Source organism: Neolamprologus brichardi, chromosome 5, assembly GCF_056152115.1.
Source record: "Neolamprologus brichardi isolate AB-2024 chromosome 5, ASM5615211v1, whole genome shotgun sequence".
In the NCBI taxonomy this organism is placed as follows: Eukaryota; Metazoa; Chordata; class Actinopteri; order Cichliformes; family Cichlidae; genus Neolamprologus; species Neolamprologus brichardi.
This window is the reverse complement of record NC_142108.1, coordinates 7,739,883-7,761,926: the sequence shown is the minus strand read 5'-3', so window position 1 is coordinate 7,761,926 and position 22,044 is coordinate 7,739,883. Positions and strand designations below refer to the sequence as shown.

General features: G+C 39.6%; 1 protein-coding gene across 4 annotated transcripts in view; it reads left to right on the top strand.

The window, feature by feature from the left end:
- Positions 1-22,044, top strand: part of tafa1b (TAFA chemokine like family member 1b) — a 115,637-nt gene that overhangs the window by 84,274 nt on the left and 9,319 nt on the right. For all 4 annotated transcript variants that reach the window (XR_004843423.2, XR_015719029.1, XR_004843424.2 and 1 more), the window contains exon 3: positions 8,057-8,197. Coding sequence is in view for 1 of the 4 variants with exons in the window: in XM_006784617.2 (XP_006784680.1) it covers positions 8,057-8,197 (141 nt within the window). In the remaining 3 variants the exon portion in view is untranslated. The remainder of the gene's footprint in view (positions 1-8,056; positions 8,198-22,044) is intronic.

Below are 22,044 nucleotides of genomic sequence, written 5' to 3'. Positions count from 1 at the left end.
GCTGTCATGCTGCTGTGACCTTGAGAATATGCACAGCAAGACAGTGATCCATCTATCTACTCTGTGGGTTTAAAGCAGCCAAAGTTTCGCCTCCTTTTTAAGCCTTGGTATTGGACAGATGTTTTTAAACTATATCAATATATTTTCAATACATTTATGGTCACATAGTTTGATACTGCACTACATTTCTTTCTTAAAGCCCTTGTTTACATGCAACTCGTGTCTCGCATCTCACTCGACGTCTGACCTGGCACAGGGAAACACGATAGAGGTCCACACTGCCAAAAAACATGGTTAATAAAATAAAAATAGTTTAATTACTTTAAAATTGTTCACACTTTTAAAGGTCAGATAGTGTGCAACAAAACCATGTTATTTGGAAAGAACAGCAGAAACACATACCATCCATAAATGAAAGCACTTCAAATGTTTTTCACCGATTACGTCAACAATGCATTAAAGTACAGTGTGTTAAATTTTGTTCCCAGTTGACAGCCTTTAGTGCTTTTGTTGCTTATAAACACTCAACAATGAAATTATATATATATATATATATATATATAAAAATAGTGAGATATACAGATATATATTTATTGTCTGGCTTGTAAGCTACATAGTCAAGCTACATAGAAATCTGTTTATTAAAAAAAAAAAAAAAAAAACCCTGCTGTGATCTGTAAATCTGGGGTTTCATGTTTACATGTCATATTTTAATGTTGGTGTTTCCAGTGATAATCTCCAAAAAACACATGCCTGTAATTATAAAAGAGACATTTAAGAGGCATAGTACTCTACATCTATTGATCTCTGTGGTCAGTAATTTAAGGTCCCAGCTGTAATACACATTGTACCCTACTGGATTCACATCCTGGCTGTCGATCTAAATTCACTCCTCATTTAACCTCAAACTGTCGCGTTCATAGTAATTCATTTATATTTTAAATAAACAGTCACACAGTCCAAAGCCATGTAATTAGTGGAGTTAGGTTAATTGGTGATTCCAGATTGCCTGTAGCTGTGTGTGTGCATGGTTGTCTGTCTTTGTGTGTTAGCCCTGTGTCAGCGTGCCAACCCTGTCAAGGCTAGCGAAGCAGACTCAGGCGCAGACCACAAACTCCTTCAAACAAGAGTGAATTTATTTACAGTGCTCTCCACAGTGAAATATATATATATATACAAAGGGTGTTTGGGGAAAGGGGGCCAGGGTTCCAGGGTCCGGGAGTGAAAGGGGCAGGAGTTCAGAGAGGGAAGATTTCCACACGGCTTCCTTAAACGCAAACAGCTCCTCTTCTCTCCACCACCACTCTGGCTCACGCTCAGTCTCCAGGTTCAGGCGTCCTCACAACTTAAACTTTGCAGATGGCAGGACGACTGACACTGATGGCTCAACGATCCAGCAACGAATAGAGCAGGTCCGCCATCTTAAGTAACACTCTAATTCAACGGCAGGTGTGCTGATCATCCCCAGGTGCGTGGGCCAGGGGCGGGAGCCCACGCTGAGCTCCGCCCCGGCAGGAGAAAGAGAGAGCGGGAGAGAGCGAGAGAGAAAGAGAGAGCAGAGGCGAGAGAGGGAGAATAAACAAACAAGGCGTCTGACTGACGTCAGCTGGCGAGGTGCTGGGACCATGACAAACCCGTCCAGGGTGGATCCTGCCTCTTGCCCTTTGGTAGCTGGGATAGGCTCCAGCCCCCCCCCCCCCCCCCCCCCCCCCCCCCCCATGACCCTGATAAGGGCCATGAATGAACGCATTGAATGAATGAAAGAATGAATTGCCATCTGTTAAGCTATGTTTCTGTCATATTTAAATACTTTTAAAAAACATAGATGTTAATAATGGCTGTATGTGTGATGATGTTTGATCAAAGTTTCATTCATACTGACCCACCAGATATATACACATCCATACTTTAGTAAGATCATAAGATCATTTTTAGATCATTATAGTAAGGTAAATGTTGTCTATGTTATGTGCCATTTTTTTTAGTGTAATCTTTTCCACCTCTGTCAGGCACACACAGGGTGGATGGAAAAGAAGACTAGTTAATTGAATGATAATGAATTCTTGTTCCTGTTGTCTCTGTTTCTTGTCATATTTGAGTTTTAGTTTCTGTTTTTGTTTTATCCAGTTCAAAATTAATATTTAGTTCCCTCTGTGTTTCACTTTGCCTTTCCATTGCACATTCTTTCATTGTGAATATTTATTTTCATCTTTCATGTCTACTTGTGTCAGTTATTATTTGTTCATTTTCTGTTTTACTGTGACAGTTTTTAGTGTGAGCTACGAGTCAATTTGATCCTGCCTCCAGCGTCCTGCCTTTGGGTCCACACCTCTGCGCCCTCCACAACTAGACTTGGCTTTATAAGTGCTTTAACCTTTCATGTAAAAACCTGATGAGTGTAATTTTCGACACCACCTGTTCAAAAAGCTTAGACATGTGGACATTTTCAGCTGCTTGTAACCCTGCGTTGTACATGCCACATAACAGACTGTTACAAACACCCCGAAACGAAAGCTGCCTGTATGGACCCAACTAGCTAATGTTACAGTTGCTGCTGTGGAAAACAACATTTAGTATATATTGTGCCCTGAATTAATAATGACATTTATTTAGTTTGAAAAAAGAGAGTAAGAATATGAATAAAGAACAGAATAGGGAGCACTGAAAAGATAAAAATATGATTTGGCTGATTTGCATCTGACTTTGTGAAGACACCGTTTCACTGCTGCAAACTCGGCACCTGAATGGTCCACAAACCTAGAGAAAAGTTTGTTTTTCCTTTTTTAATGTTTCCCTGTCTTAAAGATTGTAGCATCTTACATATGGCTTGGAGTTCCCACCAAAATGGACAAAAAAACTCTACTTGGTAGAAAAATGCCTACATTTATACCATTATATAATTTATTACCATTCAGCCTAAGATAACAAAATGTGACTGATTGATTTATATGTATTTTTTGGCTTATATCAGACAGCCATACGCCCTCTAAACCATCTGTTTTTAGAAGAGAGTACCCATCCTTAAAGTCTTTTCTCTTCTGAAATTGAACATGAAATATAACTAATAAAGTACAACTTATAATCCCCAATTATTAATTTGTCCATCAGGGAAATAATTACAATATCTCATAACAGGCTATATGGGATATTAAAAATTATTTTCTCCAGCAGTAAGCTTGAGGTCTTCATCTGTGACAGGAGTAATTTTATGCTGTTTGACAGATGATGCAACCCACAGTCCATTTCTGCAGAAAGTAAACAGGGAGTCAGTTTTGACCGGTTTTTACTTGTGGATTATTTCTGGCACTGTAACATTACACAAGCATTAGAAACTCAGGTTAAACCAGACTAATGAAAAGGTTTAGGCTTGATTAACACTCAACACCATACTCCAATATAGTCTTAAAGACACTAGTTATTTTAGAAGCATTAAGGCTGCTCATGACTTATAACACAGAATACACAGTAGGATTCAATCTCTAAACTATAGCTTCTCGCTGAAAAGAATATCTGATGTACTAACTTGGTGCATTTATACTGTATATCTGTAAAAAAGTTATTTTATAGTTAAGTTCAGAGTGGTTTCCACAAACATAAACTTTGATAACCAGAGGAAAAAAAACTTTGATATGTTCTATGCCTTCTTATCTTGCACTCTCATTCCTACTTCTCATATATATCTCTACTTTTTACAGCCTTCCTTCATTAACACCTCCTAATTGGCCATTGGGCTAAGCTGAAAACAATGAAGCATTGATTTCCTTAAGCATAATCACCTCATCCACTCATTTAATGACTGCTGTCACTGTAGGCTGCCGAGAGAAAAATGACCGGTCAATGGTCCCATCGATACCCTTCACCTTCCTTCACCAAAGGCTAGAGTGCACTGCCACCCACTCCATCTTTGCAGTTTGTTTTAACCCCTTTAGTTGCCTGACAGGCTCCAAGCACTGCATCCATCACAACCACAGTCTTAAGCTGTTCTGATCCCACATTGCACCAGAACACACACTGATTACCACTGTGCACCTGAGCAGAATAAATCTGTTATGAATTACCACACAATATATGCATCAAGACACAAACCACCAAATGTATATGAAGATAATAGATGGTCGTTAACCTCACTCTGAGCTCTTAGTTACCCGAATGGCAATATGGCTTGTCCAAATGGCCATTTGTTGTCTAAGTGGCACTAGTGACTGGCCCAGAAGAGTAATGAAGCTGCTCTTTCCTCCACATACCAGATGCTTCATCGTGATCATGCTTACTGTTGAGATGGGGGATTGCTGGTAATTTTGTCAGTCATACTATATTTTATATACCGCATTAAAAAAAAATCACAGTAATGCACTGTCCTTCCAGACAGCAATTACTTTTTAATTTATTTTACTGAAGGTGCAAAACAACTGTGAGAGCCAAAAGCCTGTTATATACTATACTATGGATTTTTATTACAAGCAATTGATAATGCTCAGATTTTTTATCTGAGTTAACATATCTTCAAAATTCATCAACTAATTAATTGGGCAAAAGTTTCTAATGCATCCCGCCCTTATGGTGAAACAGCTGTCAAGATGATTCTTTCCAACATCTGTCCAGGGCTGGACTTTTCTAAACAATCTCAAAGACAAAATGTAAAAATATGATCATACAGCACTGCCTCATTGGTCATTCAAAACCAAGTTTGTATGATTATAGCTGACTTGCATGGGTATGACAGTTTAAAGTCTACAAAGACAGCTTATAGCATTTAGATTGGCACTCTGCAACAGTTCACGTCCAGCTGTTTTTTTTAATCTATGACCAGAATTGTTGGTTCATTGGCACTCTGTCTGTTTAGTCAGCTAAATAGTAACCATATTCAATTCAATTCAATTTTATTTGTATAGCGTCAAATCACAACAACAGTCGCCTCAAGGCGCTTTTCAGGGCATTCAGGGTCACCTGGTCCAGCCCTAACTATATGCTTTAGCAAAAAGGAAAGTTTGAAGCCTAATCTTAAAAGTAGAGATAGTGTCTGTCTCCCGAATCCAAACTGGAAGCTGGTTACACAGAAGAGGGGCCTGAAAACTGAAGGCTCTCCCTCCCATTCTACTTTTAAATACTCTATAACAGCGGTCCCCAACCTTTTTTGCGCCACGGACCGGTTTATGCCCGACAATATTTTCATGGACCGGCCTTTAAGGTGTCGCGGATAAATACAACAAAATAAAACTAGTACCGGTACCGAAAAAAAGAAGATTTATTCATAACACACGTGAAAAGACCAAGGAAAACCGAGTAAATGAAAAAAACGATAACAAAATAACGTTGAAAACCGATAAAAACCCTGAAAACCATACATTTCACACCTGAGCCTCAACTCTCGCGGCCCGGTACCAAACGACTCACAGACCGGTACCGGTCCAAGGCCCAGGGGTTGGGGACCGCTGCTCTATAACGATATATACATTCCATTTGTATAAAATCTGCCTTCATGGTCTCATTATGCAACTTAATCTCTGCTGCTGCTGACTTCCTAAGCTGAACTGTAACTTGTACAAAAACAAAGTTCAACATCAACAGGACGTCTTTCATTTGGCTTCACTTGGCAGTTGGGATAAGCAGACACAAAAAGGTGGTTATCAGATTGAATTTTACAGATTAATATTGTTATTCCATTCTGCATAATAGGCCTACAGATTTAGTTCTTATTCGTTCAGCTGCAGTGATGTTGAACAGCCTGAGAGAAAGTAAAGACTAAATAATCTATAAAAACAGAATTCAAGGGTAGGATCTACGTGCAAATTTAAATTAAGGACAAAAAGTAAAAATAGGCATTCTGTTTTCGGATCATACAATTAAGTCTTATGGAACAATAAAATTGTATTTGCAGCCAACATGAAAAAAAACTTGCACACATGCACAGGGAATAGAGTTCCTGCTAATAATCTGTATTTATTACTCATCCTCATCAAGGAAGACAAAAACTGTAGATCCTTTAGACCTTCTTGCTAGGATTGATCTTCCGGGAATGATGATGCCGTTGTTTTCTAAAGAACTGTTTAGTCCTTAGGTTGGGAGCAGAGCACAAGTTACCATGGCGATGTAAAGTAAACCAGCTACATGATACTGAAAACCCAGAGTTAATCCTAACATTACCTCACTAAGCCCAAATCCTGCTTTGTGGTTCCTGTGGTCTTGCAGGTTCATGGCTCTCCTTGATGTTGTGCTATTATTTATTTCAGACTTTCTTCCCTCTTCAAGTGCTCAATTTGTTTGTTTTGTATTGGTTTGGTTTTTTTGGACGGGGGTTGAGAGTCCTAGAATGTACACCCTTCCATGATTAAATGAAACCATATTACCATTTGGGATAAGTGGTCCATATTCTTACCTAACAGAGTCACAAAGTGGAGAAACAATGAATTTTAACTGTACTTCCACTGAACAACTAAGTCCAGCGACACAGATCAAGATCATTCTCATCACATTCAAATAAGAGATGCGAATATGTTAGGGTTTACTTTGGTAGTACCTTGTCAGAGGTTTTCCATTGAAAGTCTGATAGCGCTAACCTGCAGATCATGTATCATATTATTGGTGTGGGGATTCAGGCCAATTCAATATTCTATGACGCAACATTAAATCCTCTCTTATCTAGCGATCTGCTTTGACTTAAAAGTAAGTCCGCAGGTCAGGAAACTCTCGCTAAAATATTCAACAAGGCAACACATTGTGAGGATTGGGGTTTTAGCAGACTCGAGGGATTGTTCTCCTCACTTTTATAGTCTGTGTTCTGCTTCCTCCTGCCTAGAAATATCAAGACAACAAGCACGGAGAAAGTGACATTAATTCTGCACGACAGCGCGGTCCAGCAGGATTGCAAATGTTTGCCTTTTAATCCAGATCTCATCGGCCTTTGGTCTGGCCGAGGCAGACATTGATGGGAATGGGAGAAGAAAACTGTTGCCAAACTTGTCTAGGCTGCTGGGAACTCAGTTCTGTAATTCATGACCCGAGCCATTTCAAACATTTGCACAACCAGCCCAGCCAGAGACACGCACACACCGGTGATTGTCATGCCAGCAGAAGCAAGTGCATCGTCTGAGCACAGCAGGATGTCCTCTTTAAAAAGCTATATCGCCACAAAAATAATGCAGAGACAAGATTAAACGTGGCATTTGGTTGTCTCCCTCTCTCTCTGCAATCTATCTGTTCTATTCTGGATATTGGAGAGAATAAGTTAAACTCTCCTCTCCTCTCCCCTTGTCCTGGGATGAGCTCCAGTTTAATTGCTGGACGCTGGTGTCTGTTGTGGTGCCTGTCAAAAGAAGATAAAGAGTTTTTCCTGGGGCGTAAGGAAAAGGGAGAGCAGTGATAGAGGGCCTCTCTCCTGCAGCTCCGCTGGCTGCATTAGCCCCACGCTTTATAATTGTGTGAAGGGGGCACTTCCAGTGGCTCTCTCATTACTCACCGGTATGCCAAATCCCTGGTATCCAGACACACCTTGTCCTCTAGCTTTCTCTTTCTGTCTGTCTCACTCATTTTAGGATGTCCCTCAGCTCCATCACCCCCTCAGCCTCCCTATTGTTATTTTGACCTACTATTGCTATATGTGCTTAGCACCTTCACTTTCCACAGACATACCCCTTTGTCAGACTGGGACCTATTGTTCAGCAGTTGTCACGACTGATGTCACCTATACTTTGGAGTTAACGCTTTAGTGTGCTATTGCCTATTATTGTATTGGCATCAGAGTCAATCATGTGCTGATTGGTATGAAGTGAGAACAGTCAGCACCAAGTAAGAGGCAATTAGATGGCGTTATTGAGATGCCTTGAGGGCTAATTTGCTTCATATACTTATGGTAGAAGTACCCAGTGATTGTATTGCAGCTCCTGACACAGGATGTCCATCTTTTATCTGCATTGTTGTTTCTCGTTTGTGATTTTAAGTTCAAACTGCAGTGAGTTAAGGACACTTATTACATGGTTGCTTCGGATAGTTTACTGTTAAACGTTTCTTATTAACATCTCACATTTACTGACAGGGTGTCTTTTCAATCTCTCTCCAGAGGGTGGTACGTGCGAGGTGATTGCTGCCCACCGATGCTGTAACAAGAATCGTATCGAGGAGCGCTCTCAGACAGTCAAGTGCTCCTGTTTACCGGGGAAAGTGGCCGGAACGACACGCAACAAACCCTCCTGTGTGGATGGTGAGAACTTCTAACGTGTTTTAAACTTATCTATAAATGCTCCTCTGAGAGACAGTCCGTGTCCGTCTGATACCTGTTCTAGCAGATATACCACTACCTGCGCTCTCCCAGTATAAATGACATCCAGAGACAGTACAGAGAGCATGTGTCCTACATGTGTGGCATTTCAGTCAGACAGCTCACGTTTGAAACGACTGCTTTCTTACAGGGGAAGATAACAAATATGATGCAAATAGAGAGTGAAGAGTAAACAAACCCCTTAGCCAACAGGTGGATGCTGGGGTAGTGCAGGGGTTGAAAGAGCAGGATGCAATGCAGGGCAGGTGCAGCACTGACGCGTCAGAGGGAGAGACAGGAAAATTCTGGGGCTTGATTAGACTGCCAATTTAGGGGATTTGGGATGAAAAGAGTGAGGTTAATGTGCATGACATAGTGCAGCTCAGGTCACCTGCCTCGCCTAGCTGACAGGATCTGCTTCATTTTGCAGCAACATATTTGTGGTACTCACATTATTCTCTGGTGAAGATTTTTTGTTCAAAAAGTAAAAATGCCACAGTCAGTATCAGCCAAATTAGGAGATTAACAAATTTAGTTTGCAGAATTATATCACATTAAAAGTTACAAATTTCATATAAACATTCAACTTTAGATATAAATCCATTACGTTATGCTAGACCACATAAGAGGAGGTGGATGACTGACTGATTAAAGTTCTGCATTTTTACTGAAGTAAAAGGATAAATATACAGTTTCTACATATTTTTTTTAATTGTGAGAAGTTGCTATTATTACTTAAGAAAACTTCTGTTACTGAACTTTACTTATACATACAAAAGTCGTTTCAAATGTGAGATTTACCATCTCAAGTCTGACGCAGGCTTTAATAAGCACTTCAGATGAAGGCATACAGTATATTCAAACACAATTGCTCCACTCTCAAATGGCAAAACTATGTTTAACTATTAAGAACCCAGTAGTGCAGTGCTGCTGGGCATCGCGGGAGCTGGACGATGATCCAGTTGGCCTGCAGAACTCCTAAATGGAGAGAAATTTGCAGATCGCATTGCCCAAGGCATCTCAGAAATGAATGACTAATAAACAGAAGTCAGGGAAGCTCCAGGCTAGTGCACTTGAATTACCTCAGTCGAGAAAAACAATCAGGAATCGGCAGCTCCATGGAGAGAAAAAGGGGGAAAAAGCTGACAGGAAATCACAAGTCTGCTGAGACAGAACTGTGATGCCCCTTAATTCAACGCAGCTCATTTGTGGCTCCTCAGTTTCGATCTTTTCACCTTCACCTTCATTTACGATCAAAGTCATGTGTCTGCCCTCCCTCAAAGAAGTGACACCAAAATATCTTCATTAAATTACAAAGGGGGGCCAGACAGGCATGGACAGTGGGCCTCACAAGATTAGTCAGCCACAGCTGAAACTCAGAAAGATCTTTGGATATGAAATGGAGCCACTCCTCTGCAGCATCTAGCAGACAAGGCAATCATTTTATATTAATGCAAATTCTTTCCCTTTTTTTCTTACCCAAGGCCTGCAGCGTAAAATACCTGAAAACCTTAATGTCAGACTGAGACCTTTCGTTATCGGCAACTACAAATTACACCCTAGACCTTAAGATAAAAAATGTTAGCTGACTGCAGTGTAAAATGTGAACACAACTTCAGGTTTTTGGGGGAGGTTTTTTGTAGTAGTTGTTTCTTTTTTTTATACCAAGATGAGGAAATCCAAAGAAGTTTTCCACCAAAGCTGGACAAAGATATAATTTTTGTTTTTTTTAAAAAGTACAGACTGAGACACAGGGGTGAAGAAGAGAGGCTGGTGTAAACACTTCATGCCTCTGTGCTTCAAGCTCCCACAGTGAGAGAATCCTTGTTGTTAGTGTATTGATTAACAAGCACTTACAGAGGAGGTGGTGATTAAAAAATGGAAATGACAAGTCACTGAGCTGCACTGCTACAATACTGAGCATCGCTGCCCCTTTTGAGTGGTAGTGACCTGACCTTTTAATAATTTTACTTCCTTTCTCTTGCCTCGCCTCCCTACTTGGATAATTTTCACCTGCTTGAAAGTGAATCCGGCTCAGTGTTATTTATTTAACACCTACCAGGGGATAAAGGCTGAAGGGCACGCAAAATAATTATGTGATTATTCATGAGAGCTCATTTGCAGTCAAAAGTGTCAGGTTCTGACAAACAAACACCATTAAATTGAGCTTTTTATTTCTTTTTCAAGTGTGACACTGGAAGGAGGAGGTCACTTCGTTCAAGGGTGTCGATTATCTGGAAAAGTTGCATGTTTGTCAGCTTGCCCCAGCGGGCTTCCAGTGCACTATGTGAGGGATTATAGACTTGTGGAGTCAGTGGCCTGTCCCTTCAGCATTGCACCAGCCTGGCCCAGATGGAGCTTTCTCCCCAGGTCCTCATGTTATTAATGTTCCATCCAGTTGAGGAACGATGTTGCTCATCTTGCCACCCCCTGGGGGACACCTGCTGTCACTGTACCATACACAGGTTATATATCCACAAAATATATATATATATATAATAACATATAAAAAGAAGGGCTAGTGTTCTGATATAATAAGTCAAAACCTTTAGAGGTCATTTAGTCTGGACACACATACAAAGCCCGGAGGAATAAACACTTCCTTATTTTTAGCCAAATTTGCAGAAACAGGCAGTCTCTCTGGCGCTCTGTATTATTGGTCATTAGCGTCAAACTCCAGCATCAAAGCCCACAGTGAAGATCAGTCCCATTGTCAAGTGTTTACTGACTCGTGGAGAGGGGCTACATGGGGTTATCTCAGTTGCTACTGGTAACTGTTGTGGCTGTTAATAATATATGGGGAAGTGAGGACAGCTTGCGTCACACTCACTGGGGGTCTACTGTCAGATTATCCTCATAGTGGGAATTGATTATTAGTTTTGACAAGGAGAATTATGTCCCAGTTATGTCAGGGCCAACGAAGCTCCAAGTGAAGAACATCCCTTTTAACAAGTCAAACGCTCATATCTCTCCAGCCTCACCGGACCAATCACATGCACTCAGATTAGGAGCTCATCACTGCACCGCTGCCTTTATCCCCGTGTATGAGACAAGTAAGCCCTCAGCCGCAGCACCCGAGTACACACTTACATATGCACCCATTTAATAAACACATGCATGCTGACGCCTAATTATGCATACGTGTGTATTGTCGTGTCGCCGCTGTAGCGGTACACTCATTCAGCGGGAGACGCACCCAGATGCCCGCTCGCTGCTGATCACTGGTGGGGAATGAACCCTTCTGTTTGGCTGCAGGCGTGTAGAGTCGAGCATAACAGGTTGTCATGGTACATTAGAGATACATCCTGGGGGGGACTACCTGAGGGAAGGGACAGTAAGTGCTGAAGTTTTCTCTTTTTTTCACATACTTTGTGAATTGAATAAAATCTTTTTTTTAGTAAACACAGTAGATTAACATGGATACTTTGATACACTCTTAAATCAATAGCATCTTCTCACAAGCACGGCTGGTGTCAATATAAGCAGGAAGGGGGTTGTTTTCCAAACAGAGTACATCCATATTGGCAAAGATTGTCCTACAAAAAAATAGCCAGTGAGGACTGACTACTACACGTGGTTGCATGGACAGCAAAGTCCAACCTGATGACAACCAAGAACAGCAAAGTCTTCCTGTTATAAAATCTCAGCTCCCACAGTTCAGGTCTCACTGCTTCACAGACCCCCTGCTACTGTAATTGTATGTGGTTGCCAAGACACGAACCTGCTGCAGATAGAGCTCGAGGGTATGGACAGAAGGAGCATATTAGAGTGTACTGTACAACAAAAACATCTTTCTCTTGCTTTAACGCACACAAGGCAAGACTAACAAACACTGAAATCCTCCTGGGTCACAAAAAGATGTTTTTTTCCGGGAGGGGGGAGTGAAGATAATGATTGTGAAGAACATTTTCTCCTACACTGTTGTCACATCCCACTGAGCTCTCACAGCACTGATGATGTGATTAGGCTCTAACCTGTGAACCTGCAAGGAAAAGCATCTGACCCTGAGCTGAGGTTTAAAGGTCATCATAGTTTTCTTCCTTCTCTAACCACTTCTCTCAGCTTTTTAAGCAACATGGCATCGCCTTCCTTAGTCTCACTATCAGAGTAACAAGTCCACAGTGAGCTGAGAGAAGGGACCCACAGCAAGATCTATGTCACCTGTGTGGGAGCAGCAGTCGGATTTTTACCCACATAAAGAAATGGAAATAAAAATATACACGTTCACAGACAGAACCACAGAGTTACACTTACTGCACATTTAAGTTAAGACACATTGGAAATGAAATATTTAGATACTGCATTGCTTGTAAAATAGAGTACTGATAGTGAGTGGAAGTTATTAAATACTGTAATTTAATGCCAGTTATGTCATAAATGGAGTAGTTTTAACCAGCATTACTCTGTAATACCCGCCCAGCAACTGCCAGTATTTCTACGTTAGGCTTTTATGGATGTTTGTACTTGTAACTGTGTGGTTCCCAGTTTCACTTGACTGGTGAAATGGAGGCGCATCATAGAAAAATAGTTTGCAGCATTTATGAGAATTAATGTGAGTTTTAAAACACGTGCTGAGAATAAAAATATGGAGACCCTGGACTTTTGGTCTGCAGGTGCTGCTGTGCCAGGGTGTCCATTACAAATTCAGAAATTCACTAAAGCTATGATTAGAAAGCTAAACAATATTTTCTGAATAGCTAATCAAATCTTGGCTCTCTCTTTTCAGAGAGGGGCAAAGATTAATGTAGAATAATGACTATCTGAAGCTGACCTCAGGTTCAGGGGTTCAAGTCTCAATCCTCGCATAATTATACAATTGCTTCATTTGTTTCATGCTCCTGTGACCCTTCCAGTGCTTCACTGTGGCAAAATACTTGCATTTATAACTCCATCTCATTAAGATGAAAGCGGGTCCTTCTAATTCTTTGAACGTGAGAGGGGGATAATTTGATCGACTGTTTGCTTGTGTGCATGATTATATGAATGGATGATTGATTGGACCTTTCTTTTGTTAATAGGTGAATTTTCAGGGCATTTGAAGAGCTCTGGTTAACTTAGATAAAGGGAAAAACACACACAAACTCAAAATACCAGATGCCATCGCATTACAGATAGATCACGAAACGGAAAGCTGCCGTCTTTGCTGTGATTAATTTTATAAAAGTCTGCCAAGTGACTAACATTAACTATTCATTGAACCTACAGACACGTATTCACATTTTGGCACAGAAAAGGATCAATTCTCTTCCTCATTCGTCAAGGTGTTCAAACATTCTGCTACGTGGCAGGGACGTGTTAGCAAGTTCAATCCATCACAAAACCCGCTAACAGTGATCTGACAGATGCACTTGTAAAAATGTCCATCGCTTCATGTTTTTCAATCAAGTCCCATTCTCAGTTGTTTGTCTATCAAAGCTAAAGACTCCAGCTTGCTACATCGCTGACATCTTGAATCAAACACCCCTCCTGTCCGTGTGTTGATTATTCGAAGACCATCTGTTATCGCTGACACCCTAATGCAGCTATTTTATGGTAATATGTGAGGATGGTTTTAATTTGTAATGGTGCTTTAAATCACATTCAGCGCCTTCATCTTGTAAACAGATGGATCTGAAAATTAATGGATGGCCACCAAGGAGGATTTCGGACAGTGGCCCAGCATAAGTCCCACCCCCCCCCAACACACTCCCTTTCACTCCCCAACCGTCACAGAGGAGGAGTAAAGTTTGCTGATGTTGGAACAAAGGTTATACCCTCTATGCTGACGACTGCACAGAGAGCAGTTAAGTAAAACGACTGTTGGAGGTCAGTGGTCACCAGAGAGTGATGCATGGATCCCAGCCCAGAGATCCCTCTTCTCCATTGGTCAAGGTCAAAGCCCGATGTCCTGGCCGGTGCACAGCCGTGTACATGTAGTGTCTGTGTTCCCACTGGGCTTGGGACTGTCTATTTTTTCTTTGTGCTACTGGTGTAAAGACATGTCATTAAGAGCGCTTTCTGAGGTTTTCTTGAGCCATTGTTGTTCTCATACAGCGAAAAATATACCGATGGCAATAATAAATTAAAGCATGAACGTTAATAAGATGTATTTCATAGTCACTGCTCATTAAATTTTTACTTTTATTGCAAGATGAGAAGCTGTCAAGATGTTAATTAAGATTATGATAAAGTGCCTTTTTAAGAGATGGTGACTCTTCCACATCAGGTGGTCTGTGCGGTGGAATAACTATACCAATATACTTTTTACCACAGCCCTGCACCACTGCTTCAGTTTGCTGATATGCTGATATGTTTTAGCACTCTCTCTGGCTGACAAATTTATTTTGAAGCTAAAGAATGGAGAAAGATACTTAAAATTCTAACTTGAAGCAGTTGTTGGTGACTGTGAATACTCCTCGTCCAAGGCTCAACGAACAGAACAGAATGGTTGAACATGCTAGGGAGTGAAAAATAAGAAAGAGTGCCAACAACAAGGCCATGAAAAAAAATACATGCCTAAGGTGCCACAATTATCAATGTCTATGTAGTTTTTTGGTAATTATTTTTCTAATACCTCAATCCTTACATATTATATATACATATGTAGTAGCTGATCTCAAAACAAAGGTAACATTACATGTCCACTACATGTACATCGATTATAAATACATTTTTAATCCACAGCAGTGATACACCCAAAAATAGCAGCGTTCTCTCTATGTTCAATCACTGTACCTATTTCTTCACTGAAGGTTTCAATATACATTATATTAGAGCATGATTGGCTTTAAAACACACATAAACACACACATAAAAGATAATTCTGACCGTTGAAGGTTACACTGGAAGTTCAATACGCAGAATGATGTTTGTAATGTAACAACATGGAAATTATTGAGTGAAAGGGGCTTTTTTAAAATAAAAAAAGATATGCAATAGATTGTCCAAGTTCAGTATGTAAACCCGTGGGCTTTCATGTGTAGTTTCAATCAAGTTCAATCTAAAACAAGTAAGGGTCATTTTAAGTTAATGTTACAAGAACATGAGAGAGTTCAAATGAAAAGCAGATTTTAGCATTAAAAAGTCCTGTGCAGAAGAGCTTACAATGAAGCAACTAAACAAACAAACAAACTGAAGGTGGAAGGAAAGGTCAATAATATGCAGTACTTTTAGCCACCCATTTCTTTATATTGCTAGGAAAATCGGAAATGCATGTAGCATTTTATTGATATGCAAACATACATGGAAGTAACTTAAGGCAAAAACAGAGTTTCTACAAGTCTAAGAAGCTCAGCGGTGAGGAGGCATACATGACTGATGGTGTTTTTTCTATTCAGGGATGCTTTTACTGGAGTGGCAGTGTTTTTGGGATTGTCGTCATGCTGGAAAATGAAGTACTTGAAAGTCAGATACTTCCCAGATGGTATTACATGGTTGGTCAAAATCTGATCATATTTTTGTGCATTAATATTTCCATCAGTTTTGACCAGATCTCCAACACGACGGGATGAAATGCAATCCCAAACCATTACAGAACCTCCACTATGTTTTCAGTGTTGGGCAAGTTACTTTGAAAAAGTAATTAATTCTAAACCTCACATGTCTGAATTTACAGCTATGTTTTCATTTTGATACACTATATTTACACCACTGATCTAAAATCTGACAAAAAAACATAAAATCCAAGTAGAAAAAGTTATATTCTTTACTGTAACAACCACAAACATGTTTAATGAATCATATTTCATAACTTTAAATGAAAATATAAATTTAATATAAAGTTTAAAATGATACGCACACGTTTTGCAAGCAAAATTATTTGCAGCCATACCTTTCACCTTTTTTCTTTATAACCATTTCAAACTATTTACAGAACAATCAGGTGTTTTCCATTAAATAAGTTGCCACACAAATTATTTGTGCCACTCCAAAAAAAATAATTTCTGTCCACTATAAAGGAGAACATCACAGCCTGATACCTGCAGGTCTGACAGCAGCAGGTGTATCACTCCTCCTGTTTTCTACCTGGAGACACCGTTTACACTGTAATCTGCCTTTGGTTGCTTTTTGGCAGCACCTGTAACATTCAGCAGTCGCCTCATTGTTCTGACACACAACACAAAACTATGCACTACACTAAACATTGACTACACAAGACAACACAGTAACTACACACTCCACACATGCTAAACGTCACAAATCTGTCACATCTCAAAACTCACGCACTCTCTCTTTTTTTTTACTCGCGCTCTCTCTCTCGCCATCACTCCTAAAACTTCCCCCTGTTCCTAAACAATCAAATTTCATGTTGCCATATAATTTTTTGATTGGTCGACATTGTATATTTTCTCACCAACACGAAAGGACTGTTTTTTGTTTTGTTTTGTTTTATTTATTTATTTATTTTTGGTCATAAGCAGAGAGTGCTTGCTAGCGCTGTCGAAATTATTCCGGAAAAAACACCATGTATATATTGTTTATCATGACTGTGGTTTTACGTGGCCTATCAACACAATTTAAAAACTGGTGTATATAACCTCGTTGCTTTGTCATCTTGAAGTGGTCATGTGATTGGCTTACCACGACTACTTTATTCTTCCTCAGTCAAACAGCAGCATTCATGCGATTGTTTTGCCCCCCTTAGCTCCAGGTGTTGTTGTGCCAGAAAGTGATTGCCGTCCGCGGGAGCGCACGCAGCTGCTTAAAGCTGTAGCGCCCAGATTACTTAGCTCAGCTACTTCCATGCAACTGATATAAGGTGCGGTAAGCAGAAGACAGCTTCAACCATCTGTTTGTTGAAAAACAGCATTTTCTTGTGAGTAATGGTAACGGCGTTGTAACGATAGAAATAGTAATTAGTCAGATTACTCGTTCCTGAAAAAAGTAACGGCGTTATAAGTAACGCCGTTATAAGTAACGACGTTATAAGTAACGGCGTTATTCCCATCACTGCATGTTTTACAGGTGGATGTAGACACTCACTGTTGTACCTCTCTCCTGACTTCCTCCATAAATATTGATGACAAATTTTGATTAGTCTCTCAGTCATACCTGTTGCCACTGATTTTCAGTCAGATTTTTGCGTAATTTGACATACATCAGCTTTTTCTACTCGTTTCCCTTCCTGAAGAATGGCTTCTTGATAGAAACCCCTCAGCTGAGACCATTTCTGCTGAAGCTTAACTGAACAGTAAGTAAACCAACTGAAGGGTCAGATGCATCTCTCAGACTTTCTTATATCGTTCTACTGTAGATTTTTAGTCCTGCTGCGTCATTGTTTGTCCTCTACAACTTTCATCAAAACATTTTTAAGAACCCACTGCACACCATGACAATATATGCCAGGTTTTCAGCTAATACCTCTTTACCTCTACTTGTTGTTTCAAAAACACTATTTTATGCCTGTCCAACTGTTTGATCTTTGGCATTTTTCCTAGCTTCAACTAAAGAATGGAAAGAAATTGTGTGTTTTTGTGACAAGTAACAGAGTGACTAAGATACAATTTAAGTGTCTGTTACACACTAAACTGATTCAGTCCTTGAGCAAGGTGCCTTATTTATTCTTGAGTGATTCATAGATTAAGGTTAAGTAAATTAACAAGCACAAAAAACAGGCAAAGAAAATCTTCTAAAAATGGTACAATGAGTGAAAAAGCTGCTAATGTCAATAGAAAAACTTTGCCCTTCAGGAAACCCAGTAAAGACCACTTTAAGAATTGCAATAAAGTCTGGCTCCTTGAAACCAAAAGGCAAATAAATGATGGGTGGATAAACTGAAACTTATAGATGGATTTCAAAGTAAATCAAGTCCTCATCTCACAATGACAGGCTGGCAAGACCCTAATTCAATCAGCTTCTTTCTGAAAATGTTCTGTAATTTGGCAAAATATAAAAAATGAGGGGTAGCTTAAGACTTTTGTACAGTACTGAAAATGAGGCCTCATATCAGTGTTACTGATACACTTGAATGCTGCAAACAAAGTGGTAAATCTTCTTCAATATAATAACCATTTACAAATTAGCAAAAAAAAATCATTAATAATCAGCAAGTAACAAGTGCGAACAGTCAGCTAGAATTATGGCTCTTCCCTAATTATAAACACTGCATATTTTTACATTAGTCGTTAATAAAGTGGACTGGTACACGCATAGTGCTTTTCTGCTTCAGCTCAAACTGCTGCCTTCCACAAGCCTCATTCACCATTTCCATAACACTTCATTTTATTACTTCGAGCGCTTTTGTCTAAGATTTACACACCCTCTCACACTCCAATAGATGCATCAGGGCCAATTTGGGGTTCATCTTGCCCAAGGATACTTTGACATCCTCGCTGGAGGAGCCACGGTTCGAGCCACTGACCTTCCTAGCTACAGCTGCCCCTAAACGAAATGAAAATTGAGGGATGAATAAAAAAACAGAAAAACAAACTTTTTGCATTCAATGCGTTTTTTTTAGACTGCTGTATGAACAATCTACTTCATGTGGAAGCATTTCAGGGTTAGAAGAAAGTCAATTCACTGCGAAGCAGTTCTCATGTGATGCAGCTTTTTAATCTCCCACCTCGTTTTTACTTCTTTTTATTCATCTTTCTTTTTCTGCCTTTTCCTGTTTTTTGTTTGTTTGTTTGTCTTCCTGGTTTGGTTTAAAGGAATTGATTTTTGTTTTGCCAGACACTCCTTTACCGTTCTTCAATTTCAAGTGAACTCAGTATTCACATTGTTGGCTATAAATCCTCCTGGGTTGTTGGGGTATTGAAAAACAACTTTTTGGCTTCCTGTTCACTCTCTGGAGTGACGGGAGAGGGCTAGCAGAATGATAACACCGACACATCATCATCACTCAGTAGAAAACACATCTCCTCAAGTCTAGTTCTGATTTGCAGCTTAATGAAGGCTTCCTGCATACTTATGATTTGGCACCTAAAACAGCTCAATGTAAACACAATTAAACATGGGAAATATTTAAGACATGGAGAAAGCCAAGATAAGGAAGCACAGTTTATGGTGGACCAACATGTAATTAGTGTATAAGGTAAACAGCCACAGGGGAAGCCAAAGGGAGAATTTACAGCCGGTTAGTGGATGCTCTCGTTCCTGTATTTAGTATTCTTGGGGCTCATGGAGGGAAAAAAATGAAGGAGAAGACAACATAACATGGTGAGTTTACTGAACAGCAGTGGTCCAGTCTCTCTCTGGTGTATATGTATGTGTGTGTTGGTTCACACTGAACTGTAGCACACTCTGTGCTGTGAGGGACAGCACTTTAACAGTCTTCTTCCATCAGGTAGAGACGACATGTTGCTCATGCTCACAATTGATTGGTGGTTGGTCTGTAACCTTGGCAACACATGCTGGAGGGTAAAAAAGTATATTTTCCAAATGGTTCAGAAAAAAAAAAACAAGGTTTGGAAAATGAAATGATACAGTTTTAACTCATTGTATTTACCCAATAATTTGACCTTCACGTCCTCTTTGCGTCAACAAGATAAAAGGAAAGATGCTCTTTAAAGAGTGAATTTAAGAAAGCACAGTGCATGCTGCAAAATCTCTGTTGGGACAAGAGATCACTTATCATCTGAAAACCTGCTTTGAAGTTTTAACTTTTTCTGTCAGAAGGCTCTAACGGAGGAGTGTGAAAAACAAAAAGTTTCTTTTTTCAAACTTCATGGTTAATAAATGAATCACAGCTTGACTTTGAAAGACTGGTTTTGATTTGTGCTGGGATTTACAGTAACTTGAAGAGAGGTTCCCACTCTGACAAATTGCAGTGGGAACCTAGAGTGGAATTTAAAAATTTAAAAGACAAAAATACTACAAAAATATAAAATGCACAGGGAAGGATGTTACCCCGTATTCTCAACTGAATCTAAACTACAGCCTGGGCTGGTTCTGGTATTTTCTTTTATGTTTAAAGTCAATTTGATACATTCACACCCACTTGAATCAATCAAGCGAAGAACTTGTGATTTTGTTATTATTCAATAAAAGAAAAGTAAATTCCAATTCAGCAGCCTTAGATGATGGCCATTTAAAATTCTTATTGGTTGTAAGGTGAAGATTAGCATTTCGTAACCTGATTAATCCCTGTATCAAAGCGTAGGCAAAGGAAGGAATAGCTGAGCCTCAGTGTAAGTTCGCGAGAACTAGAGTTGTTTGTGTAACCACCAACGACAAGCTCAAAAAAAAGACACGAAGCTTCTCAGCGAAAAACCCATTTATGCAGTTTTTAATGTGTATTACACTTGGGACAACCAGGAGGGATTTTAATGTGGAAGCGTAGATCAAAATGAGCTATATTTGAAAATGAGTAACTGATATTTTTAGTTGTATTTTCAGTTGTATTACATATGGCAGTTTGTTGGCAAGTAGCAATGGTATAAGCACTATAATGCTCAGTGACGCACAAGCTATGAAACACCCAGGAGGCTGGTGGTTTGCAACTATAAAAACATATGGACCGAAGTAAGTTAATTAGAAGAAGTAACAAAGTAATTTTTTTAACACAGTGCGTGAATGTGTGTGTGAATGGGTGGATGACTGGATGTGTAAAGCGCTTTGGGTCCTTAGGGTAAAGCGCTATACAAATACAGGCCATTTATCATTTACCATAATTACTACTTAAAAAGATTTGAGTGCTAGAAAGTGCATGTATGGTGCTCTTTAACATGCCATATATACTTTGGGTTAAAAAAAAAAAAAAAATATGTACCTACAGACAGAGAGGGAGAGAGAGAGGAATGGAAAAAGGGGAGGGAAAGACATCTTGTTGTGAAGATGAGAACATATTTGCTTTTGTTAAATAGCTGGAGGAAGAATTCAGTTGATGAGAGGCAATTAGTTTTGATTAAAAATGAGATTGCTCCCCTTCATGCAATGTAGCTATATCAAAACAAAATAATGATTAATTTCTGTTGGTATAAGACATTATTGTCAACAGCTAAAGTACCCATGCAGCAACAATACAATTGCTCTGAGGCCAAAGAGGAGGAAAAATATTCATTTAGAGACACTGCTGGATGTTCCTCTGGAGATGCTCGTAATATAATGTGTGGTTGCGTCTGTGTAAGTGCTCACAATTCTGCCTGTGTGGATAATTTGCACACCAAATATGTTTGTGTGGGAGTTTTCTGCATGTGCGAGTCCACCCACATTTCGAATACTAATCCTTATGTTTTTAAATTGTATGTTACTATACATTTTATGCTTTCCATGCCTATTTGAAAAACACAATCTTGAAAATAACACAATTTTTTTAAATTAGTCCTTTAAACAGTGATTTATCCCCACATTTTACAAACTGAATTTGTTGCTTTTCAATGCATCCTGCTTCCATTTCTTCAAGTCTTGTCATTACCATTACTAGCCTGCAGTGCCTTTTCAAGTACTTCATTATTTCTTAGTGAAAATTCCACTATGGTTCCACTAAGTTAGGTATGAGTAACGTACTTTGAACATGACACATGAAACAAATGCAAACAGAGAACATAATATTACATTCACAGGGGAGTGAAATGGGATTTGTGATAAATCATATGTACATACAGTACATATGTTACAGGTTTACAGGGGCAGGGATAGCTCAGTAGGTAGAGTGGTGGCCCCATGATTAGAAGGTTGAGAGTTCGATTCCCCTGAACAGCTACCCTGAGGTACCCATGAGTCCCTATACACTGCTCCCCGGGTGCCCAATGGCTGCCCACTGCTTCACTGAGTGAATGGGTTAAATGCAGTGAGGAATTTCCCCCATGGGGAACAATAAAGTAAACTTTCTTTTCTAATCCCAGCAATTGTGATTTTGACACTTGACTTAT